General features: G+C 43.4%; 3 protein-coding genes and 1 long non-coding RNA gene across 4 annotated transcripts; 2 read left to right on the top strand and 2 right to left on the bottom strand.

Moving 5' to 3' along the window:
• The first annotated feature begins 1,435 nt into the window (after positions 1-1,435).
• LOC145236878 (uncharacterized) lies at positions 1,436-7,696 on the top strand. Its single transcript, XM_080099689.1, has 2 exons — positions 1,436-4,104; positions 4,170-7,696. Exon 2 carries the CDS (start codon positions 4,857-4,859, stop codon positions 7,683-7,685), a length of 2,829 nt encoding a protein of 942 aa, XP_079955815.1. The 5' UTR covers positions 1,436-4,104; positions 4,170-4,856; the 3' UTR covers positions 7,686-7,696.
• A 471-nt stretch (positions 7,697-8,167) lies between these two features.
• Positions 8,168-10,012, top strand: LOC145234796 (uncharacterized). The gene is made up of 2 exons (XM_080099545.1): positions 8,168-8,461; positions 8,687-10,012. The coding sequence occupies exons 1-2, from the start codon at positions 8,168-8,170 to the stop codon at positions 10,010-10,012; spliced, it is 1,620 nt and encodes a 539-aa protein (XP_079955671.1).
• A 2,676-nt stretch (positions 10,013-12,688) lies between these two features.
• Positions 12,689-13,570, bottom strand: LOC145202843 (uncharacterized). Its single transcript, XR_013853341.1, has 3 exons — positions 13,023-13,570; positions 12,864-12,942; positions 12,689-12,799 (listed from the first exon to the last, which is right to left on the bottom strand). It is a non-coding gene; the product is annotated as an uncharacterized LOC145202843 (long non-coding RNA).
• An 830-nt stretch (positions 13,571-14,400) lies between these two features.
• Positions 14,401-15,291, bottom strand: LOC145234709 (uncharacterized). The gene has a single exon (XM_080099468.1). The coding sequence runs from the start codon at positions 15,289-15,291 to the stop codon at positions 14,401-14,403; it is 891 nt and encodes a 296-aa protein (XP_079955594.1).
• Positions 15,292-18,417: the final 3,126 nt, after the last annotated feature.

Raw genomic sequence — 18,417 nt, 5'->3', positions numbered from 1 at the left:
ACGCAAATATTTCAAGTCATACCCATCCAAAACAAGTGGTCGGCAAAGGTCGCCAGTGATGGATCAACGACATTGTCGGACACGCCAAGTTGTAAAGAGGGAGCCTGTTTCTACCGGAGAAACCATTGATATCCTTTCAAAATACATTTACTTTACACGTTCGGTCAATATACTCTTTGTAAGACTAGGTACTTTTCGAAACTGAAACTAGATTGTTATTTCGGGGGATTTTCAGGGAACTGCCAAAAGCCAACCGAAAGTCCTGTCAGTTACTGCACAAAAGACAAAAAAAGGTTTTCTTGCGTAACGCGATGATGCAATATTAATATTATCAGTTGGCTATTGGCGATTGGCAACAGGGAAATGTAACGTTTTAGCGCCACCAGGCGGAAACCAACTCAAGATTTTTTTGGGGAGGATATATGCTGAAAATGATGAAAAGTTGTATGACTTTAAATAACTTTTACCGTGCGGTTGAATAGCGTTTTATGTTTATTGTGTTGTGTCCTGCCATATGGTCCTGCTTTTGAAAAAAAATTCTACGCATGGCTGCACAACAGCACTTCTCAGCGGTTTTTTTGTGTCAAAAATGGCGCGTTTTGGTTGTTATAAAAGTTAGATTGTAGATTGTAGTATAAAAGTATGTGACTTCTGTTTATGCGTATTGACAGTTGGATTTTACGCATTGAGAAATCCTAATTGTTCTTGCTAATGTATTCGTGTTTTGCAGATAATTAACCTTTGTCCTTTTGTAGGCCAGAAGGTTTTCAATGTCAATGTGGGAAATGATTTTTCCGTTTTTAACTCAAACAATTTTGAAAACGAGATTGAACCGCACATTTCTACAAACTAAAAATGATACTTTCAATAGTTGTTTAGCAAAAGCAGTTTCTTTTTATTTAAATAACTGAAAGTGTGTATTAAAGTAAGTACACTAATAATGTGTACAGAGTACTTACAAACACCAGTTTTTGTTGTACCCTTACCCACTAAACAAATGCCTAGCAGACCTATTTAACATTCTTTTTAAAATAGTGTTTTATTAGCTATACTGTAAAAAATTCTATGCAGATGTAAAGAGTGGACTGTATTTTGCTTAAGGTCAAACTTCCGTGTTTCATGGAATCATACATAAACCAAAAAAGCAACTGTAAAACACACATCTTAATTGTTGATATATGGTGGGAATTTGTGTAACCTAGTAGTCTGCCCTTCTATTTTTATAGGCGACATCCAAACATATCATTCCTGGACAAGCTTTTGCAGACATGAGTTTTGATATAAGTCAACAAAATGCTACTACAATCAATGTTCGGAAATTCCTTATATATTGAGCAAATGTTTCAGTCATTGTATTGAGGCTATATATCTACAAAAAATGGTTAGTATGATAATCTTTACTCTGCAATATAATTTTTTTTGGCAGTATACACAACATTATATTCTGAAATCACTTTTCATACAGGAATGGTGGAAAAGTGTTGGTCTAAATTATGGTCCTTTGGTGCACAACCTATAGGAGCAGCGTGACTTGATAAAACTTAATAATGATAATTGTCCTAATGCAGTTCACAGGTCTACATCCTAGGGTCACAAATGAGACCTTGGTGTTTTTTCTTGTCTAAAGAGTATGAAACAGTATGTTTGGAATTTGGATTGCACAAGGAAGTTTTAGATAGAAGCTGTTAATAATCTTCATCAAAAATGTGTCCTCATTTTTGAAAATATGGTAGGTTATAAAAGTGGTCTATATATCAACAGAATGATATTTAGATCAATCCAGGCTGTTAGTTGTTGTCTTAAATTAACTGAGTGACATTTTTTTGTGCCTGACCTGTAACCTAAGAGCTTTTTACAATTGTTTCATTTGTAAACTACTTGTTTGCGTATATTGGCCACTTCACAGCGTTAAAAATTCGAGTCCTGATTTGTTGAACTCTAGCCCCAACGTTGGAAAAGTTTGGTAGGGAAGGGACTTCAAATGTTAACTTGGTTTGTATCCTCCAACTTGTGCGCAAAGAAATTATTCGTCCATCAAAGAAGTTATTTCCGCAAGATCCGTTTGTTCCTTGGCTTTAAAAATCTCCCTCTTGTCTATGCTGTATTTGCAGGGCTTGCACCCCTGCCTCATATGCATGAAAAATTTTGGTTCCAGTACAGCTGTAGTAAATCATTCAATACACTCAGACTTAACTGCCCACACTTGCATATAGGGCAATTACACGTTTTTGTTTATTCCGCCAAACGTATAGGCAAGGAAGTCGTTTTTTTGCTATCCTTCAGATTTGCTTGTGGCTTGATAGCACTGGACGTATGTGCTTTGTCGCGGTGCCAGTTTCTTCGCAATTGTTCAAAATACTTCCAAACAGGTTTGCGTTCTGTCTGCGGTGCACACTCGTTACTGTCTTCTGATTTCGGATTTTAAAGACGTTTAGACCAGGGGTTGCCAACCCTTACCACGCTAAGACCACTTGGACCATTTTTACACAGAAAAAAAACAACGCTGGAGACACAAAGACGTTTCAAAATTTGAAATAACGTGCCACTTCAAAAACGTTTTTTTTGGTCTCACGACATTCGAGTTTTGTTGTTTTAAGCAGTTTCTTGCATCTTAGACACACTTGGCAAACCGGTCTCGTCAGCAGTAAAAGCAATGAATCTCCCCACGGAGCATTAAATGTTCTGTTTTCTTTAAACGCTGATTTTTATTTCTTTTTTACGTACCCATGTACCCATGCCTGCCTCGATGACGACTTGTAAAGTGCGGCTACAGTGTAAACTATAATGTTCATTGCAAATTGTTTGGTGAGTCTGATCCTTTTTTTTTATTGCGATAACTAAGACACGAAGAAAGACAAATACATTAAAGTACAACAGAACAAACAGACAAACGCTAAGTATTTAACGGCAATCAGAGGCCAGGCCACTTGACTAAGCACTCTGCACGTTTTTTTCTTTTAGTAGCAATAATTAGTTCGGACTGTTTCGTTATTTTTAATGGGTTAATAAATCTGTTGAGTCTGACCTTTGCATCTCAATAACAGCTGACTGATTAACAGCCCCACCGAGTGTCTCTTATTTCTTTGTATTCTTGAGTAAACGTTTCAATGGCGAACGATTAAATCAGCTTCCACATCCCCAAAGGGAGAAAAATAGACTACTAGAAGACTAAAAAATAGTCTAAGAACAGACCGGCGACAAAGTCGAAAACAAGCTATTTATTTATATGCGAAAACTTGGTTTTACAGTAAACCTTTTTTACCTTAAGTTATCGATTTTTTTTCACGGGGTTCGAACCCAGGACTATCCCGGTTTTTTTGTGTCTGTACATGGGTCAGGCGCGCCAGTCCATTCGGCCAAGTTCCTGCCCTTATGGCAAAGGTGCGATTTATAATGTCATAGCGCCCTCTAACCGAGCTGCTATGCTTATTCTCAAGAACGAGCGGCTGTGTTCTACTTGAAACGGAAGCGACAGTACAAACAAGAGGAAGTATGCGTAATGATAAACGAACACCTTATGTTTCTGCAGAACATTCTAGAATAACCAAATGACTCAAAATATCTTATGACTTGCATGAGAACGGAAATACCAACACTTACATCCTATTATAAAGAGGTTAAACACTTCCCCTACATGCTGTGCAACATTATTGCAAACAACATGTTACATCTTCACGTTCAGTTACGCATGATTAACTTGTCTCATTATTCCCCTGCTATGACGTTACAATCGCCATGTGCGTAACAGTAAAATTGGAAGGCCTTTGTCTGAATGTTGCAATGATTGGTTCATTTTGCTGTATAACGTGGTCGAGTGAGTAGACTTTATTACTGCTTTAAGTAAATTGGTTTGTGTTGCGTTTTTAGAGACGAATAAGGCTAAATTAAATGTTGTGACGACTGACTAATTAAACTTCAAGTAAAGGTTGTTTCCCGTGATTGTCGGTGAGTGTTTTATTTGACTTGTGACCTAAATTAATTCATAGCTTTTATGTGTAACTTATGGCATGCTGTATTTTCTATAGTGCTTGCAGCGATTGTTTCATCGTCTTGCAACTGTTGATACATGTACTGTACCTGTTGACCTGTGTCGCAAAATAGTTGGTAAGTTAGTCATTGGCATTTTTTGTGCGTTGACATATGTCAATGTGTTTCGTTTTCTTGTTTAGAAAACCGTTCCCGTTTCCGTTCTCATTCCTGTTTCTGTCCGTTCCTGATTGTGTACGACATTGTGGTTGTTGTCGCTGTGGATTATTACACGTGACTCGGGAAGGGTGATTTGTGTGGGAAAGGGCGGGGCGTGTTTCAACGTGACAAACCCCTTTGTGAGGCTTAGCCTTGCAGGTCGGCCGTTCAGAGTCTACATAAAGAAGTTTTCAACTGTTGCTGGTTGAAAAAGAAGTTTTCAACCGTTGCTCGTTCGCTCAGTGAAGAAAAATGATTGCCGACATGATTGAAGAGGATAAGGGTGAACAGCTCGTCAAACTGCAACGTTCATTGCAAGAAGCCTACACCCGAACGGAACGATTAATGGTCAGTCCCAAAAACTTGGTTTGTGTGCATTCGTCGGTGCGAATTGTCGATGGAAGATACCAACTTCTTGTGGAGCATATAACTTCAAATTTGTCTGAAAATGGATCGAAGATCTTGATGAGGATTTGTTAAAGCGATACGCTGAGGAGAAGACTGAGTTCGATGCCAGGGTTGCTGAATGGATTGAAAAGGCCCAGCATTCTACGTCCCTGCCGCCACCGGTTGGTTAAAAAAAGTCGACAAAAAGTTGCACTTCTAGTTGCCCTACTTCTGCGAGTACGAGTTCCAGCGTCCGCAGAACTGAAGCACGAATTAAGTTTGAGATGGCTCGCGCAAAACTTCGTCAGGCCAAAGAAAGACAGGAGGAAGAGAATGAGCGACGAAAATTGCGTGATGGAGAACATAAGTTGCGGGATGAGGAACAAATTTTGCGTAATGAAGAACAAAACTTGCGCGAGACAGAGCGCCAGTTGGCTGCCGACGCCGAAATTCGCGAGGTACAACGTCAAGCCGAATTATCCGAAATCGAAGCTCGCGGATGGGAAGGTAAATTTGAAGCGGAATTCGTTTGTCCGCCAACCGTAGAGAGGCCTTTTGTACAAACGGTCAACGAATGTCCAAAACCTGTACCGCGTTGTGATAGGCAGGAGCTGCCTAAAGTAAGTCATCAGCCTCCTATCTATGCTACTCCGCAATACGATTGTCAAAATAGGAATAATCCCATAGTAGCGCAGGAACCTCGTTACAGCTCAGATGAGCGTTTTCTACCGCGTCCGAAGATAATGTCATTTAACGGCGATCCAATGGAATACTGGACGTTCATTCGCAACTTTGAAGCGCACGTTGCCACTAAAGTTCACTCTGACGATTTGCGTTTGGTTTATCTGCTGCAACATTGTGACGACAGAGTGCGACCTAAAATTGATCACTTGACGAACAGGCCAGTCGAGGGTTACCGACAGGCACGTCAAAAGCTTTTTCATGAGTACGGACAGCCGCACATTATCGCAAATGCCTGTGAGCAGCATTTGAAGAAGAGTCCTCGCTTGAAAGGAGATCAACCGGAACGACTGATGCAGTTTGCAGATCTGCTGGAAAAATGTCTCACTACACTAGAGGATATTGATGAATATGCCGGTCTTAATTCCCTTGACACCATGCTACAGCTTATTGACAAGTTGCCCTATCGCTTGCAGGAAAAATGGATCGAGCGATCAGTGGAAGTGCTACATCGCACCAATCGTGAAGCTGGGTTTAGACAATTTGTTCAGTTTGTTTCGGAGCGTGCTGAGGTGGAAAATTCCCTCTACGGAAGTAGGATTATGGGTTCTAGGCGAGACAAGGATCCTGGTCCACCGATAAGAAAGCCAAGAGAGTCTGCGTACGTTGTGAACCCAGTAGAAGTTCGACAGCGTCCGACAGAGAGGCCGACTACTTTCGCTACGTGTCTGTTCTGTGGCAAGGCTCACGATTTGCCTAGGTGCTTTGAGTTTAAACGTAAAACGTACTCCGAACATGTGGAATTTGTCAGTCGTAAGAGATTGTGCTTCAGATGCCTTACTCCAGGTCACCGTGTTAGACGATGCAAGGCGAGAACTGCCTGCGAAGAAAACGACTGTTCGAGTCACTATCACCACACATTGCTGCATAGGCCTGCTCCAGTCGCAAAGCCAGAGTCACCAGCGACACCAGCTGAACCGCAAAAGGTCGCTTCATGTTCGGTGACAACGCCCGGCGAATGTGGTTACGATGACGTGTACCAGTGCGTCGTACCGGTCGAGGTTAAATACGAAGGACGGAAGGTTTTTACTTACGCATTTTTAGATATCGGCTCTACCGGAACTTTCTGTAACCGAAAGTTGATTGAAGCTCTGGGCATGAAAGGTGAAACTAAAGAGATTGTTTTGCAAACACTGACCGATGAAGCCAAAGAGCATACGGCAGTTTCAGTGAGTTTCTCTGTTTCTCCAGTAGGTGGCGGAGATGATATATTTCTTACTAAAGTAATAACCGTTGGTGAAATCCCCGTTCGTCCTAATCCGATTCTTAGCAAAGAAGCATTAAGGGGTGCCCCACATTTACGTGACTTGGATTTTCCGTTAATCGAGAAAGGAACGGTAACATTGCTGATTGGTCTGGATAACCCCGACCCCTTGTTCATTGAGGAGATGCGTCGTGGTCCAAAAGGGAAACCGTTTGCAGTCAAGACACCTTTTGGATGGACACTATTTGGTCCTTCACTCTTTACGTCTGCATCATCGAGGTACCAGGTGAACTTCGTGAAGTCAAGAGACAGCTGTTTACAGAAGCAAATCTCTAGTCTGTGGGAGACGGATTTCGGTGACGAAACTGCTGTTCTTGATTTCCCCACGTCGCGCGAAGATAGAAAGGCGCATGATTTTATGCAAAAGGACGTGAAAATGGTGGAAGGTCACTACGAGCTGCCGTTGCTGTGGAGAGAAAGCTCTGCTTGTTTGCCAGAAAACAAGCCGATGGCAGAAAGACGGCTAACGTATTTGAAGCGACGCCTAGAAAAAGATCACTCACTGAAGGAAAAGTACGTGAGCACAATGCAGTCCTACCTCGAAAAAGGGTACGCAAGAGAGATACCTCGAGAAGAAATCGAATCGGTTGATGGTGTTTGCTGGTATTTACCACACCATCCTGTACTTCATCCCCGTAAGCCAGACAAGGTTCGTGTAGTTTTTGATTGCGCTGCAAAGCACAAGGGCGTTTCTCTCAATGATATGCTGATGCAGGGCCCGGATCTCGTAAACAGTTTGGTGGGTGTTTTGACTCGATTTCGTAAAGAGCGGTACGCTTTGGTGGCTGATATAGAATCGATGTTCCACCAGATTCGTGTTACCCCCAAGGACAGGGACGCCTTGCGGTTTCTGTGGTGGCCAGGAGGGGATTTGACAAATGAACCAACAGCGCATCAAATGACTGTGCACCTGTTCGGGGCGACTTCATCCCCTAGTTGCGCGAGTTTTTGCTTGAAGCAAACAGCCTTAGATTTTGGTCAAGATTTCAATGCACAAGCGTCTTCGGTGGTCAAAAGGAATTTTTACGTGGATGACTGCTTGACCTCAGTTGCATCTACAGAGGAAGGAATTCAAATGACCAAAGAGATTTTGGAGGATTCCACTTGACTAAATGGCTCAGTAACAACCAGAATATTCTGTCAAAAATTCCTGAAGAAGAGAAGTCAAAGGCAATACGAAACAAAAGCTTGAGTAATGACGTCACAGAGAGAGTGCTTGGTGTCCACTGGGACGTGCATGAAGATACGTTTGGATTTAAGGTCAACCTTCCTGAAACGACAAGGACTCGAAGAGGACTTCTTTCTGCATTGAGTTCACTGTACGACCCCCTTGGATTCGTTGCACCGTGCACGCTTGGAGCCAAATTGTTACTCCAGGGTCTGTGCAAACGAGGAGTTGGCTGGGATGATTGCATTTTGGAATCGGAAGCAGCACAGTGGAGAGAATGGCTTGGGCGTTTACCGAAGCTTCATGACCTGTGTCTTCCTCGTTGTTTTAAGCCCGATGATTTCGGCGATGTGCAAAGTTGGGAGTTACACCACTTTGCAGATGCCTCCTCCGTGGCCTACGGAGCCGTGTGTTATTTGAGGATGGTCGACGTCGATTCGCGTGTTCATTGCGTGTTTCTTGTTGGCAAGTGTCGACTAGCGCCGCTGAAAACAGTGTCAATTCCAAGACTGGAACTGACAGCGGCAGTTTTATCCGTGAAGCTAGATGAAATGATGCGACGAGAGCTTGGCCTACCGGTGCATCGGTCTGTGTTCTGGACAGACTCCACTGCCGTCCTACAGAGCATCAGGAATTCGAAGAAAAGATTCCCTACGTTCGTTGCTAATCGAATTGCAAAGATTGAAAGGCAAAGCGATCCTTCAAGCTGGAGACATGTTCCTTTAAAACTCAATCCGGCGGACGAGGCGTGACGTGGGTTGACGTCCGAAGCGTTAGTGACGACTGGCCGCTGGTTGCGCGGTCCGCAGTTTTTGTTGGAGTCTGAGGATCACTGGCCTGCGAGTCCGATTGTTTTACCCGACTTACCTGCTGAGTTCAGTCCCGTAAAAAAGCAGGAAGTCTCCATACATATGGTTGTAGAGAAGCAGTCCATTGTTTAGAGGACCATCCATCGGTACTCTTCGTTGCATCGTTTGAAAAAGAGTATCGCATGGCTGCTACGATATAAGAAATTTTCACTGTCGCGTGTTCGGCGTGACAAAGCTGTGGTGGATAATCGTGGATCATTATCTGTTGAAGAATTAAATGCTGCCGAACTGAAGTTGATCAAATTTGTGCAGCGAAAGCATTTTAGCTTCGAGCTTATTGCGTTGGAGAAGGGTTCTCTTTCGAAGACCTCTGTGAAACGTCACATGTTCAAACTGAACCCGATTGTTGTTGACTCCGTGCTTCGAGTTGGTGGTCGATTAGAAAAGGCTTTTATTCCGTACGATGCCAAACATCCGATTCTGTTACCACATTCGTGTCATTTTACTGACTTGGTTATCGAGAGACATCATCGTCTTGTCGGACATTCTGGGATGGGCCACACTTGGTCGTCGCTGCGCCAAAGGTTTTGGATACTTAAAGGTGGAGTAGCCGTACGCCGAGTGATTGGGAATTGCCTGTTCTGCAAGAGACAAAATGCTTCTGCTGGAGTACAGAGGATGGCAGACCTTCCTTCAGCGAGATTGCATCCAGACGAGCCCCCGTTTTCACACGTAGGGGTGGATTATTTCGGTCCCTTTCCAGTTAAGCAGGGACGGAGCATCGTGAAACGGTATGGAGCAGTGTTTACCTGCCTATCGATTCGAGCTGTCCGTATCGAAGTTGCCCACAGCCTATCTACAGACTCGTTCATCGACGCGCTTCGTCGTTTCATTGGTCGGCGTGGAAATCCTGTGAATATATATTCCGACAATGGGACGAACTTTGTGGGTGCAGAACGGATACTGAGAGAGTCTCTGCAGTCTTGGAACCAAGTACACATTGAGGAGTACTTGAAACAAAGCGGAATTCGTTGGTCGTTCAATCCCCCAACAGCCAGTCATATGGGAGGTGCGTGGGAACGAATGGTGCGCTCCATCCGGCGAATTCTGACGTCTCTGATGACACAGCAAGTTATTTCCGACGAAACATTGTCAACGCATTTTGTTGAAGTTGAGTCAATACTCAACTCGCGTCCTCTTGTTCCTGTCACCTTTGATCCCCGCAATGATGAGCCGATCACACCCAATCATCTCTTGCTCATGAGATGCAACTCAAAATTGCCTCCTGGCTTGTTCGACAAAAAGGACTGTTACGTGCGGCGCGCAAGTGCAGTACTTGGCGAATCAATTTTGGATCCGCTGGGTTCGCGAATATCTACCGAACATCATTTCCAGGCAGAAGTGGTTCCAGAAGAGGAGAGATCTCCAGATCAACGATGTGGTTCTCGTCGTGGATGATTCACAACCACGCTCCAAGTGGTTGATGGGTCGCGTTGCGGATACATATCCCGATAAAACGGGAACTGTACGCTCGGTGCTTGTGCAGACGCGATACAATCGTGTCAAACGACCGATTGCAAAACTTTGCTTGATTGTCGCCTCTGAAAGCGATGATTAGTGTGCTGTTTTGTTTATTGAATTTCGTTGAACGTTCGATGTTTGTTTGTGTGTGAAATGTATTTACCCGGGTCATACATTTAGGTGGGGTTATGTTACATCTCCACGTTCAGTAACGCATGATTAACTTGTCTCATTATTCCCCTGCTATGACGTTACAATCGCCATGTGCGTAACAGTAAAATTGGAAGGCCTTTGTCTGAATGTTGCAATGATTGGTTCATTTTACTGTATAACGTGGTCGAGTGAGTAGACTTTATTACTGCTTTAAGTAAATTCGTTTGTGTTGCGTTTTTAGAGACGAATAAGGCTAAATTAAATATTGTGACGACTGACTAATTAAACTTCAAGTAAAGGTTGTTTCCCGTGATTGTCGGTGAGTGTTTTATTTGACTTGTGACCTAAATTAATTCATAGCTTTTATGTGTAACTTATGGCATGCTGTATTTTCTATAGTGCTTGCAGCGATTGTTTCATCGTCTTGCAACTGTTGATACATGTACTGTACCTTTTGACCTGTGTCGCAAAATAGTTGGTAAGTTAGTCATTGGCATTTTTTGTGCGTTGACATATGTCAATGTGTTTCGTTTTCTTGTTTAGAAAACCGTTTCCGTTCTCATTCCTGTTTCTGTCCGTTTCTGATTGTGTACGACATTGTGGTTGTCGCTGTGGATTATTACACGTGACTCGGGAAGTGTGATTTGTGTGGGAAAGGGCGGGGCGTGTTTCAACGTGACAAACCCCTTTGTGAGGCTCAGCCTTGCAGGTCGGCCGTTCAGAGTCTACAAACATGCTAACGTTAAACATAAACTTTGCGCACATTAATATCATGACCGCTACACCCATATATTGTCAACAATAACTACTAGAAGCGGGTTCGCTCATGTTATTGTACTGCGATTTTTTAGCCTTTGTGTTTGACATAATAAGCACAGAATGTGGATTCAAAACATTTAGTAATTTCAAAAACTGAGCCGCATCAGAGGGTTCATCTTCATATTTTATTTTTTCAGTTGCGTATACAGTTATTGCATGCAAGTGAAATGTAATAGCCAAGCAACGGACGGATGGCGAAGGGGCCATATCGGTCATCGAGTTTGCCATCCGTGTAATCAAAGAGCCACATGGGGCTCCGGAACCGCAGGTTGGCGACCCCTGGTTTAGACGGACCGACATTCGACTTCCTGTTTACCTTTATTAGCCTATAATACTTTTACAGCTTTAGAACAAAATTCCTCTGTTCTTTACGTGTTAATGCCTGCTGTGATATCATGGTTAATTTTCCAAACGCAGATGCTCCGTGCTGCGGTTAACAGATTTTTCGCCTTTTAAATGGACGACAGAAATAGGCTCCTGTTGAACGTTTTTGAGTTTGTCGAAAATTTTGCTGGTAACCAAGATCCCATGGGTGTTGGTCACGTGGTCGAGTTGACCAATGGAAACTTCGAGTCGTTATCTGTTAAAACTAGGGCAATTATTTTTTGACCTAAAAAACGAAAATTTTGACCTTAAAAAACTTTTTTTTGACAAAATTTTGACCTATGAAGAATTCAAGTAGTTAAATTACGCATTATCGTTCAAAAAGTTAAAATATGGCTAGGCTAATCTAACTAGAGCGAAAGAATGTGCAAAAGTCTAAGAGAAGGGCAAAAATCTGAACATAGACCTAACCTATTCTGAAAAGGGAATGAGCTAATTAAAAATCACTGCCAAAAAACTGCAGCTAAGACACAACGAAAATTATTCAATACATTTGTATAAACGAAAGACACATGAAGTATCTAAAGCAAAACCGAAGCAAGAGCTGCAGCTACCGTAAAATGACTTGGGACTTAACAAAATTTTGCACAAGAAATCACGATAAGAATGGTATAACTAGTTTTTTTAATAGAAACCTATATTTAAGCAAAATACTAGCTCTTAATTAAACTAGTGTTTTTTTACCACAATTGGCGTGTTTTTTCTCACGTAGTCAAAATAGTGTATTTTTTGGGAAAAGTCACATCTGCGCCCTTTTCGGTTGTAATACAAGAAGTTTTCCCGCTGACAGAAGCCAGCACCGCGTGTACCATCTATCCATCAATTGTGCCCTCAAATTGTCACGCTTTTAACGTCTGAACGTTGCGCAGCTATTTTCGGCTTGGTGAATATTTTAGCGCAATTGTGCTGGTACGATTTTGCCAGGGAAAATAAACTCGCAACTTCAATCCTTCTTGTGAAAAATCAGTCATTGTTAATCGGTTGTACCTGTAGTGCAGTTTCCCCTTATCTGACTAACTAAAAACGTACATCAAAATTTAACCCAGTGGTCTTCAACCTTTTTTCTCAAAATCCCCCTCTGATATTTTGTATGAAAGTTCTTGCCGCGTAAGCAAATATATGCAATTAGATTCACCCAGTAACATGAAAGCTTCAGTTAACATGTGTAGACTCTGAACGGCCGACCTGCAAGGCTGAGCCTCACAAAGGGGTTTGTCACGTTGAAACACGCCCCGCCCTTTCCCACACAAATCACACTTCCCGAATCTCGTGTAATAATCCACAGCGACAATAGCGGCAACAACCACAACGTCGTACACAATCAGGAACGGACAGAAACAGGGTTGAGAACGAAACGGGAACGGTTTTCTAAACAAGAAAACGAAACACATTGACATATGTCAACGCACAAAAATGCCAATGTCTAACTTACCAACTATTTTGCGACACAGGTCAACAGGTACAGTTCACGTATCAACAGTTGCAAGACGATGAAACAATCGCTGCAATCACTACAGGAAAATACAGCATGCCATAAGTTACACATAAAGCCATGAATTAATTTAGGTCACAAGTCAAATAAAACACTCACCGACAATCACGGTAAACAGCCTTCACTTGAAGATTAATTAGTCAGTCGTCACAATATTTAATTTAGCCTTATTCGTCTCTAAAAATGCAACACAAACCAATTTACTTAATGCAGTAATAAAGTCACTCACTCGACCACGTTGTACAGTAAAATGAACCAATCATTGCAACATTCAGACAAAGACCTTCCAATTTCACTGTTACGCACATGGCGATTGTAACGTCATAGCAGGGGAATAATGAGACAAGTTAATCATGCGTTACTGAACGTGGAGATGTAACATACCCCCACCTAAATGTATGACCCGGGTAAATACATTTCACACACAAACAAACATCGAACGTTCAACGAAATTCAATAAACTAAACAGCGCCACACTAAGCATCGCTTTCAGAGGCGACAATCAAGCAAAGTTTTGCAATCGGTCGTTTGACACGATTGTATCGCGTCTGCACAAGCACCGAGCGTACAGTTCCCGTTTTATCGGGAAATGTATCTGCAACGCGACCCATCAACCACTTGGAGCGTGGTTGTGAATCATCCACGACGAGAACCACGTCGTTGATCTGGATATCTCTCCTCTTCTGGAACCACTTCTGCCTGGAAATAATGTTCGGTAGATATTCGCGAACCCAGCGGATCCAAAATTGGTTCGCCAAGTACTGCACTTGCGCCCAACGGCGCCGCACGTAACAGTCCTTTTTGTCGAACAAGCCAGGAGGCAAATTCGAGTCGCATCTCATAAGCAAGAGATGATTGGGTGTGATCGGCTCATCATCGCGGGGATCAAAGGTGACAGGAACAAGAGGACGCGAGTTGAGTATTGACTCAACCTCAACAAAAAGCGTTGACAATGTTTCGTCGGAAACAACTTGCTGTGTCATCAGAGACGTCAGAATTCGCCGGATGGAGCGCACCATTCGTTCCCACGCACCTCCCATATGACTGGCTGTCGGGGGATTAAACGACCAACGAATTCCGCTTTGTTTCAGCTACTCCTCAATGTGTACTTGGTTCCAAGACTGCAGTGACTCTCTCAGTATCCGTTCTGCACCGACAAAGTTCGTCCCATTGTCGGAATATATATTTACAGGATTTCCACGCCGACCAATGAAACGACAAAGCGCGTCGATGAACGAGTCTGTAGATAGGCTGTGGGCAACTTCGATATGGACAGCTCGAATCGAAAGGCAGGTAAACACTGCGCCATACCGTTTCACTATGCTCCGTCCCTGCTTAACTGGAAAGGGACCGAAATAATCAACCCCTACGTGTGAAAACGGGGGCTCGTCCGGATGCAATCTTGCTGAAGGAAGGTCTGCCATCCTCTGTACTCCAGCAGAGGCATTTCGTCTTTTGCAGAACAGGCAATTCCCGATCACTCGAACAGGCAATTCCCGATCGCTAGTCGACACTTGCCAACAAGAAACACGCAGTGAACACGCGAACCGACGTCGACTATCCTCAGATAACACACAGCTCCGTAGGCCACGGAGGAAGCATCTGCAAAGTGGTGTAACTCCCAACTTTGCACATCGCCGAAATCATCGGGCTTAAAACAACGAGGAAGACACAGGTCATGAAGCTTCGGTAAACGCCCAAGCCATTCGCTCCATTGTGTTGCTTCCGATTCCAAAATGCAGTCGTCCCAGCCAACTCCACGTTTGCACAAACCTTGGAGTAATAATTTGGCTCCAAGCGTGCACGGTGCAACGAATCCAAGAGGGTCGTACAGTGAACTCAATGCAGAAAGAAGTCCTCTTCGAGTCTTCGCCGTTTCAGGAAGGTTGACCTTAAATCCAAACGTATCTTCGTGCACGTTCCAGTGGACACCAAGCACTCTCTCTGTGACGTCATCACTCAAGCTTTTGTTTCGCACTGCCTTTGACCTCTCTTCTTCAGGAATTTTTGACAGAATCTTCTGGTTATTACTGAGCCATTTTGTCAAGTGGAATCCTCCGCGTGACAACAAATCTGAAATCTCTTTGGTCATTTGAATTCCCTCCTCTGTAGATGCAACCGAAGTCAGGCAGTCGTCCACGTAAAAATTTCTTCTGACGACCGAAGACGCTTGTGCATTGAAATCTTGACCAAAATCCAAGGCTGTTTGCTTCAAGCAAAAACTCGCACAACTAGGGGATGAAGTCGCCCCGAACAGGTGCACAGTCATTTGATGCGCTGTTGGTTCATTTGTCAAATCCCCTCCTGGCCACCACAGAAATCGCAAGGCGTCCCTGTCCTTAGGGGTAACACGAATCTGGTGGAACATCGATTCTATATCGGCCACCAAAGCGTACCGCTCTTTGCGAAATCGAGTCAAAACACCCACCAAACTGTTTACGAGATCCGGGCCCTGCATCAGCACATCATTGAGAGAAACGCCCTTGTGCTTTGCAGCGCAATCAAAAACTACACGAACCTTGTCTGGCTTACGGGGATGAAGTACAGGATGGTGTGGTAAATACCAGCAAACACCATCAACCGATTCGATTTCTTCTCGAGGTATCTCTCTTGCGTAGTAGTAGTCAGCCTCTCTGTCGGACGCTGTCGAACTTCTACTGGGTTCACAACGTACGCAGACGCTCGTGGCTTTCTCATCGGTGGACCAGGATCCTTGTCTCGCCTAGATCCCATAATCCTACTTCCGTAGAGGGAATTTTCCACCTCGGCACGTTCCGAAACAAACTGAACAAAATGACTGAACCCGGCTTCACGATTAGTGCGATGTAGAACTTCAACTGATCGCTCTATCCATCTTTCCTGCAAGCGATATGGCAACTTGTCAATGAGCTGCAGCATGGTGTCAAGCGAGTTAAGACCGGCATATTCATCAATATCCTCCAGTGTAGTGAGACACTTTTCCAGCAGATCTGCAAACTGCATCAGTTGTTCCGGTTGATCTCCTTTCAAGCGCGGACTCTTCTTCAAATGCTGCTCACAGGCATTTGCGATAATGTGCGGTTGTCCGTATTCATGAAAGAGCTTTTGACGTGCCTGCCGGTAACCCTCGACTGGCCTTTTCGTCAAGTGATCAATTTTAGGTCGCACTCTGTCATCACAATGTTGCAGCAGATAAATCAAACGCAAATCGTCAGAGTGAACTTTAGTGGCAACGTGCGCTTCAAAGTTGCGAATGAACGTCCAGTATTCCATTGGATCGCCGTTAAATGACATTATCTTCGGACGCGGTAGAAAACGCTCATCTGAGCTGTAACGAGGTTCCTGCGCTACTATGGGATTATTCCTATTTTGACAATAGTATTGCGGAGTAGCATAGATAGGAGGCTGATGACTTACTTTAGGCAGCTCCTGCCTATCACAACGCGGTACAGGTTTTGGACATTCGTTGACCGTTTGTACAAAAGGCCTCTCCACGATTGGCGGACAAACAAATTCCGCTTCAAATTTACCTTCCCATCCGCGAGCTTCGATTTCGGCTAATTCGGCTTGACGTTGTACCTCGCGAATTTCGGCGTCGGCAGCCAACTGGCGCTCTGTCTCGCGCAAGTTCTGTTCTTCATTACGCAAATTTTGTTCCTCATCACGCAACTTACGTTCTTCATCCTGCAACTTACGTTCTTCATCACGCAACTTACGTTCTTCATCACGCAACTTACGTTCTTCATCACGCAACTTATGTTCTCCATCACGCAACTTCCTTCGTCGCTCATTCTCTTCCTCCTGTCTTTCTATGGCCTGACGAAGTTTTGCGCGAGCCATCTCAAACTTAATTCGTGCTTCAGTTCTGCGGACGCTGGAACTCGTACTCGCAGAAGTAGGGCAACTAGAAGTGCAACTTTTTGCCGACTTTTTTGAACCAACTGGTGGCGGCAGGGACGTAGAATGCTGGGCCTTTTCAATCCATTCAGCGGCCCTGGCATCGAACTCAGTCTTCTCCTCAGCGTATCGCTTTAACAAATCCTTATCAAGATCTTCATTTTCAGATAAATTGGAAGTTATATGCTCCACAAGAAGTCGGTATCTTCCATCGACAATTCGCACCGACGAATGCACACAAACCAAGTTTTTGGGACTGACCATTAATCGTTCCGTTCGGGTGTAGGCTTCTTGCAATGAACGTTGCAGTTTGACGAGCTGTTCACCCTTGTCCTCTTCGGTCGTGTCGGAATTCATTTTTCTTCACCTAGCGACAGCTTCTTTCCAACAAGCAAAGTAGAAAGCTTCTCTCAATCAGCGACGGTTGAAACTTTATTTTCAACGAGCAGTAGTTGAAAACTTCTTTATGTAGACTCTGAACGGCCGACCTGCAAGGCTGAGCCTCACAAAGGGGTTTGTCACGTTGAAACACGCCCCGCCCTTTCCCACACAAATCACACTTCCCGAGTCACGTGTAATAATCCACAGCGACAACCACAATGTCGTACACAATCAGAAACGGACAGAAACAGGAATGAGAACGGAAACGGTTTTCTAAACAAGAAAACGAAACACATTGACATATGTCAACGCACAAAAAATGCCAATGACTAACTTACCAACTATTTTGCGACACAGGTCAAAAGGTACAGTACATGTATCAACAGTTGCAAGACGATGAAACAATCGCTGCAAGCACTATAGAAAATACAGCATGCCATAAGTTACACATAAAAGCTATGAATTAATTTAGGTCACAAGTCAAATAAAACACTCACCGACAATCACGGGAAACAACCTTTACTTGAAGTTTAATTAGTCAGTCGTCACAATATTTAATTTAGCCTTATTCGTCTCTAAAAACGCAACACAAACGAATTTACTTAAAGCAGTAATAAAGTCTACTCACTCGACCACGTTATACAGTAAAATGAACCAATCATTGCAACATTCAGACAAAGGCCTTCCAATTTCACTGTTACGCACATGGCGATTGTAACGTCATAGCAGGGGAATAATGAGACAAGTTAATCATGCGTTACTGAACGTGGAGATGTAACAACATGTAAAACCCAATTAAATCAACATACACTAGATTTACCAAATTAAATGATAAAAATCTTCGCAGTTTGGTTAGAGCTAGTTGGCCTATTGGAAGTGTGAAAGCAAAACAAGTTTGCGTGAAACCGTTACCGTTGTATTTAAACGGTATGGCTCGTCACCATACGTAGCCTCAATAGTGTCCCCGTTTGTATAACATGTTGGGCAAAGACTTCATTAAACTGATTTTTGTCTTAAAAATAATTGTGCAAGAAGGTTGGTTGGCTGACAAATGATTTGCTCGGCTGCCAACTATTGTTACCTGGAATCTGCGGTTAACCGGAATGTCCGTATATCCGAAATATGCGATTAAACGGAAGTTCCGATTAACCGAAATATGCGATTAAACTGAATATGCGATTAAACGGAACATTCGATTAAGCGGAATAATGGATTATCCGAAATATCCGATCAAGCG

This window comes from Phallusia mammillata, chromosome 1, assembly GCF_965637545.1.
Source record: "Phallusia mammillata chromosome 1, kaPhaMamm4.hap1.1, whole genome shotgun sequence".
Lineage (NCBI taxonomy): Eukaryota > Metazoa > Chordata > Ascidiacea > Phlebobranchia > Ascidiidae > Phallusia > Phallusia mammillata.
This window is presented reverse-complemented; position numbering and strand designations above follow the sequence as displayed.

Excerpts from the sequence above, each read along its gene's own strand:
- LOC145234796 (XM_080099545.1), top strand. The coding sequence starts at position 8,168 with ATGGTCGACGTCGATTCGCGTGTTCATTGCGTGTTTCTTGTTGGCAAG. Across the intron at positions 8,462-8,686 it reads ATCCTTCAAGCTGGAGACAT|AGGACCATCCATCGGTACTC; the intron begins GTTCCTTTAAAA and ends TCCATTGTTTAG.
- LOC145236878 (XM_080099689.1), top strand. The coding sequence starts at position 4,857 with ATGGCTCGCGCAAAACTTCGTCAGGCCAAAGAAAGACAGGAGGAAGAG.
- LOC145234709 (XM_080099468.1), bottom strand. The coding sequence starts at position 15,291 with ATGTTCCACCAGATTCGTGTTACCCCTAAGGACAGGGACGCCTTGCGA.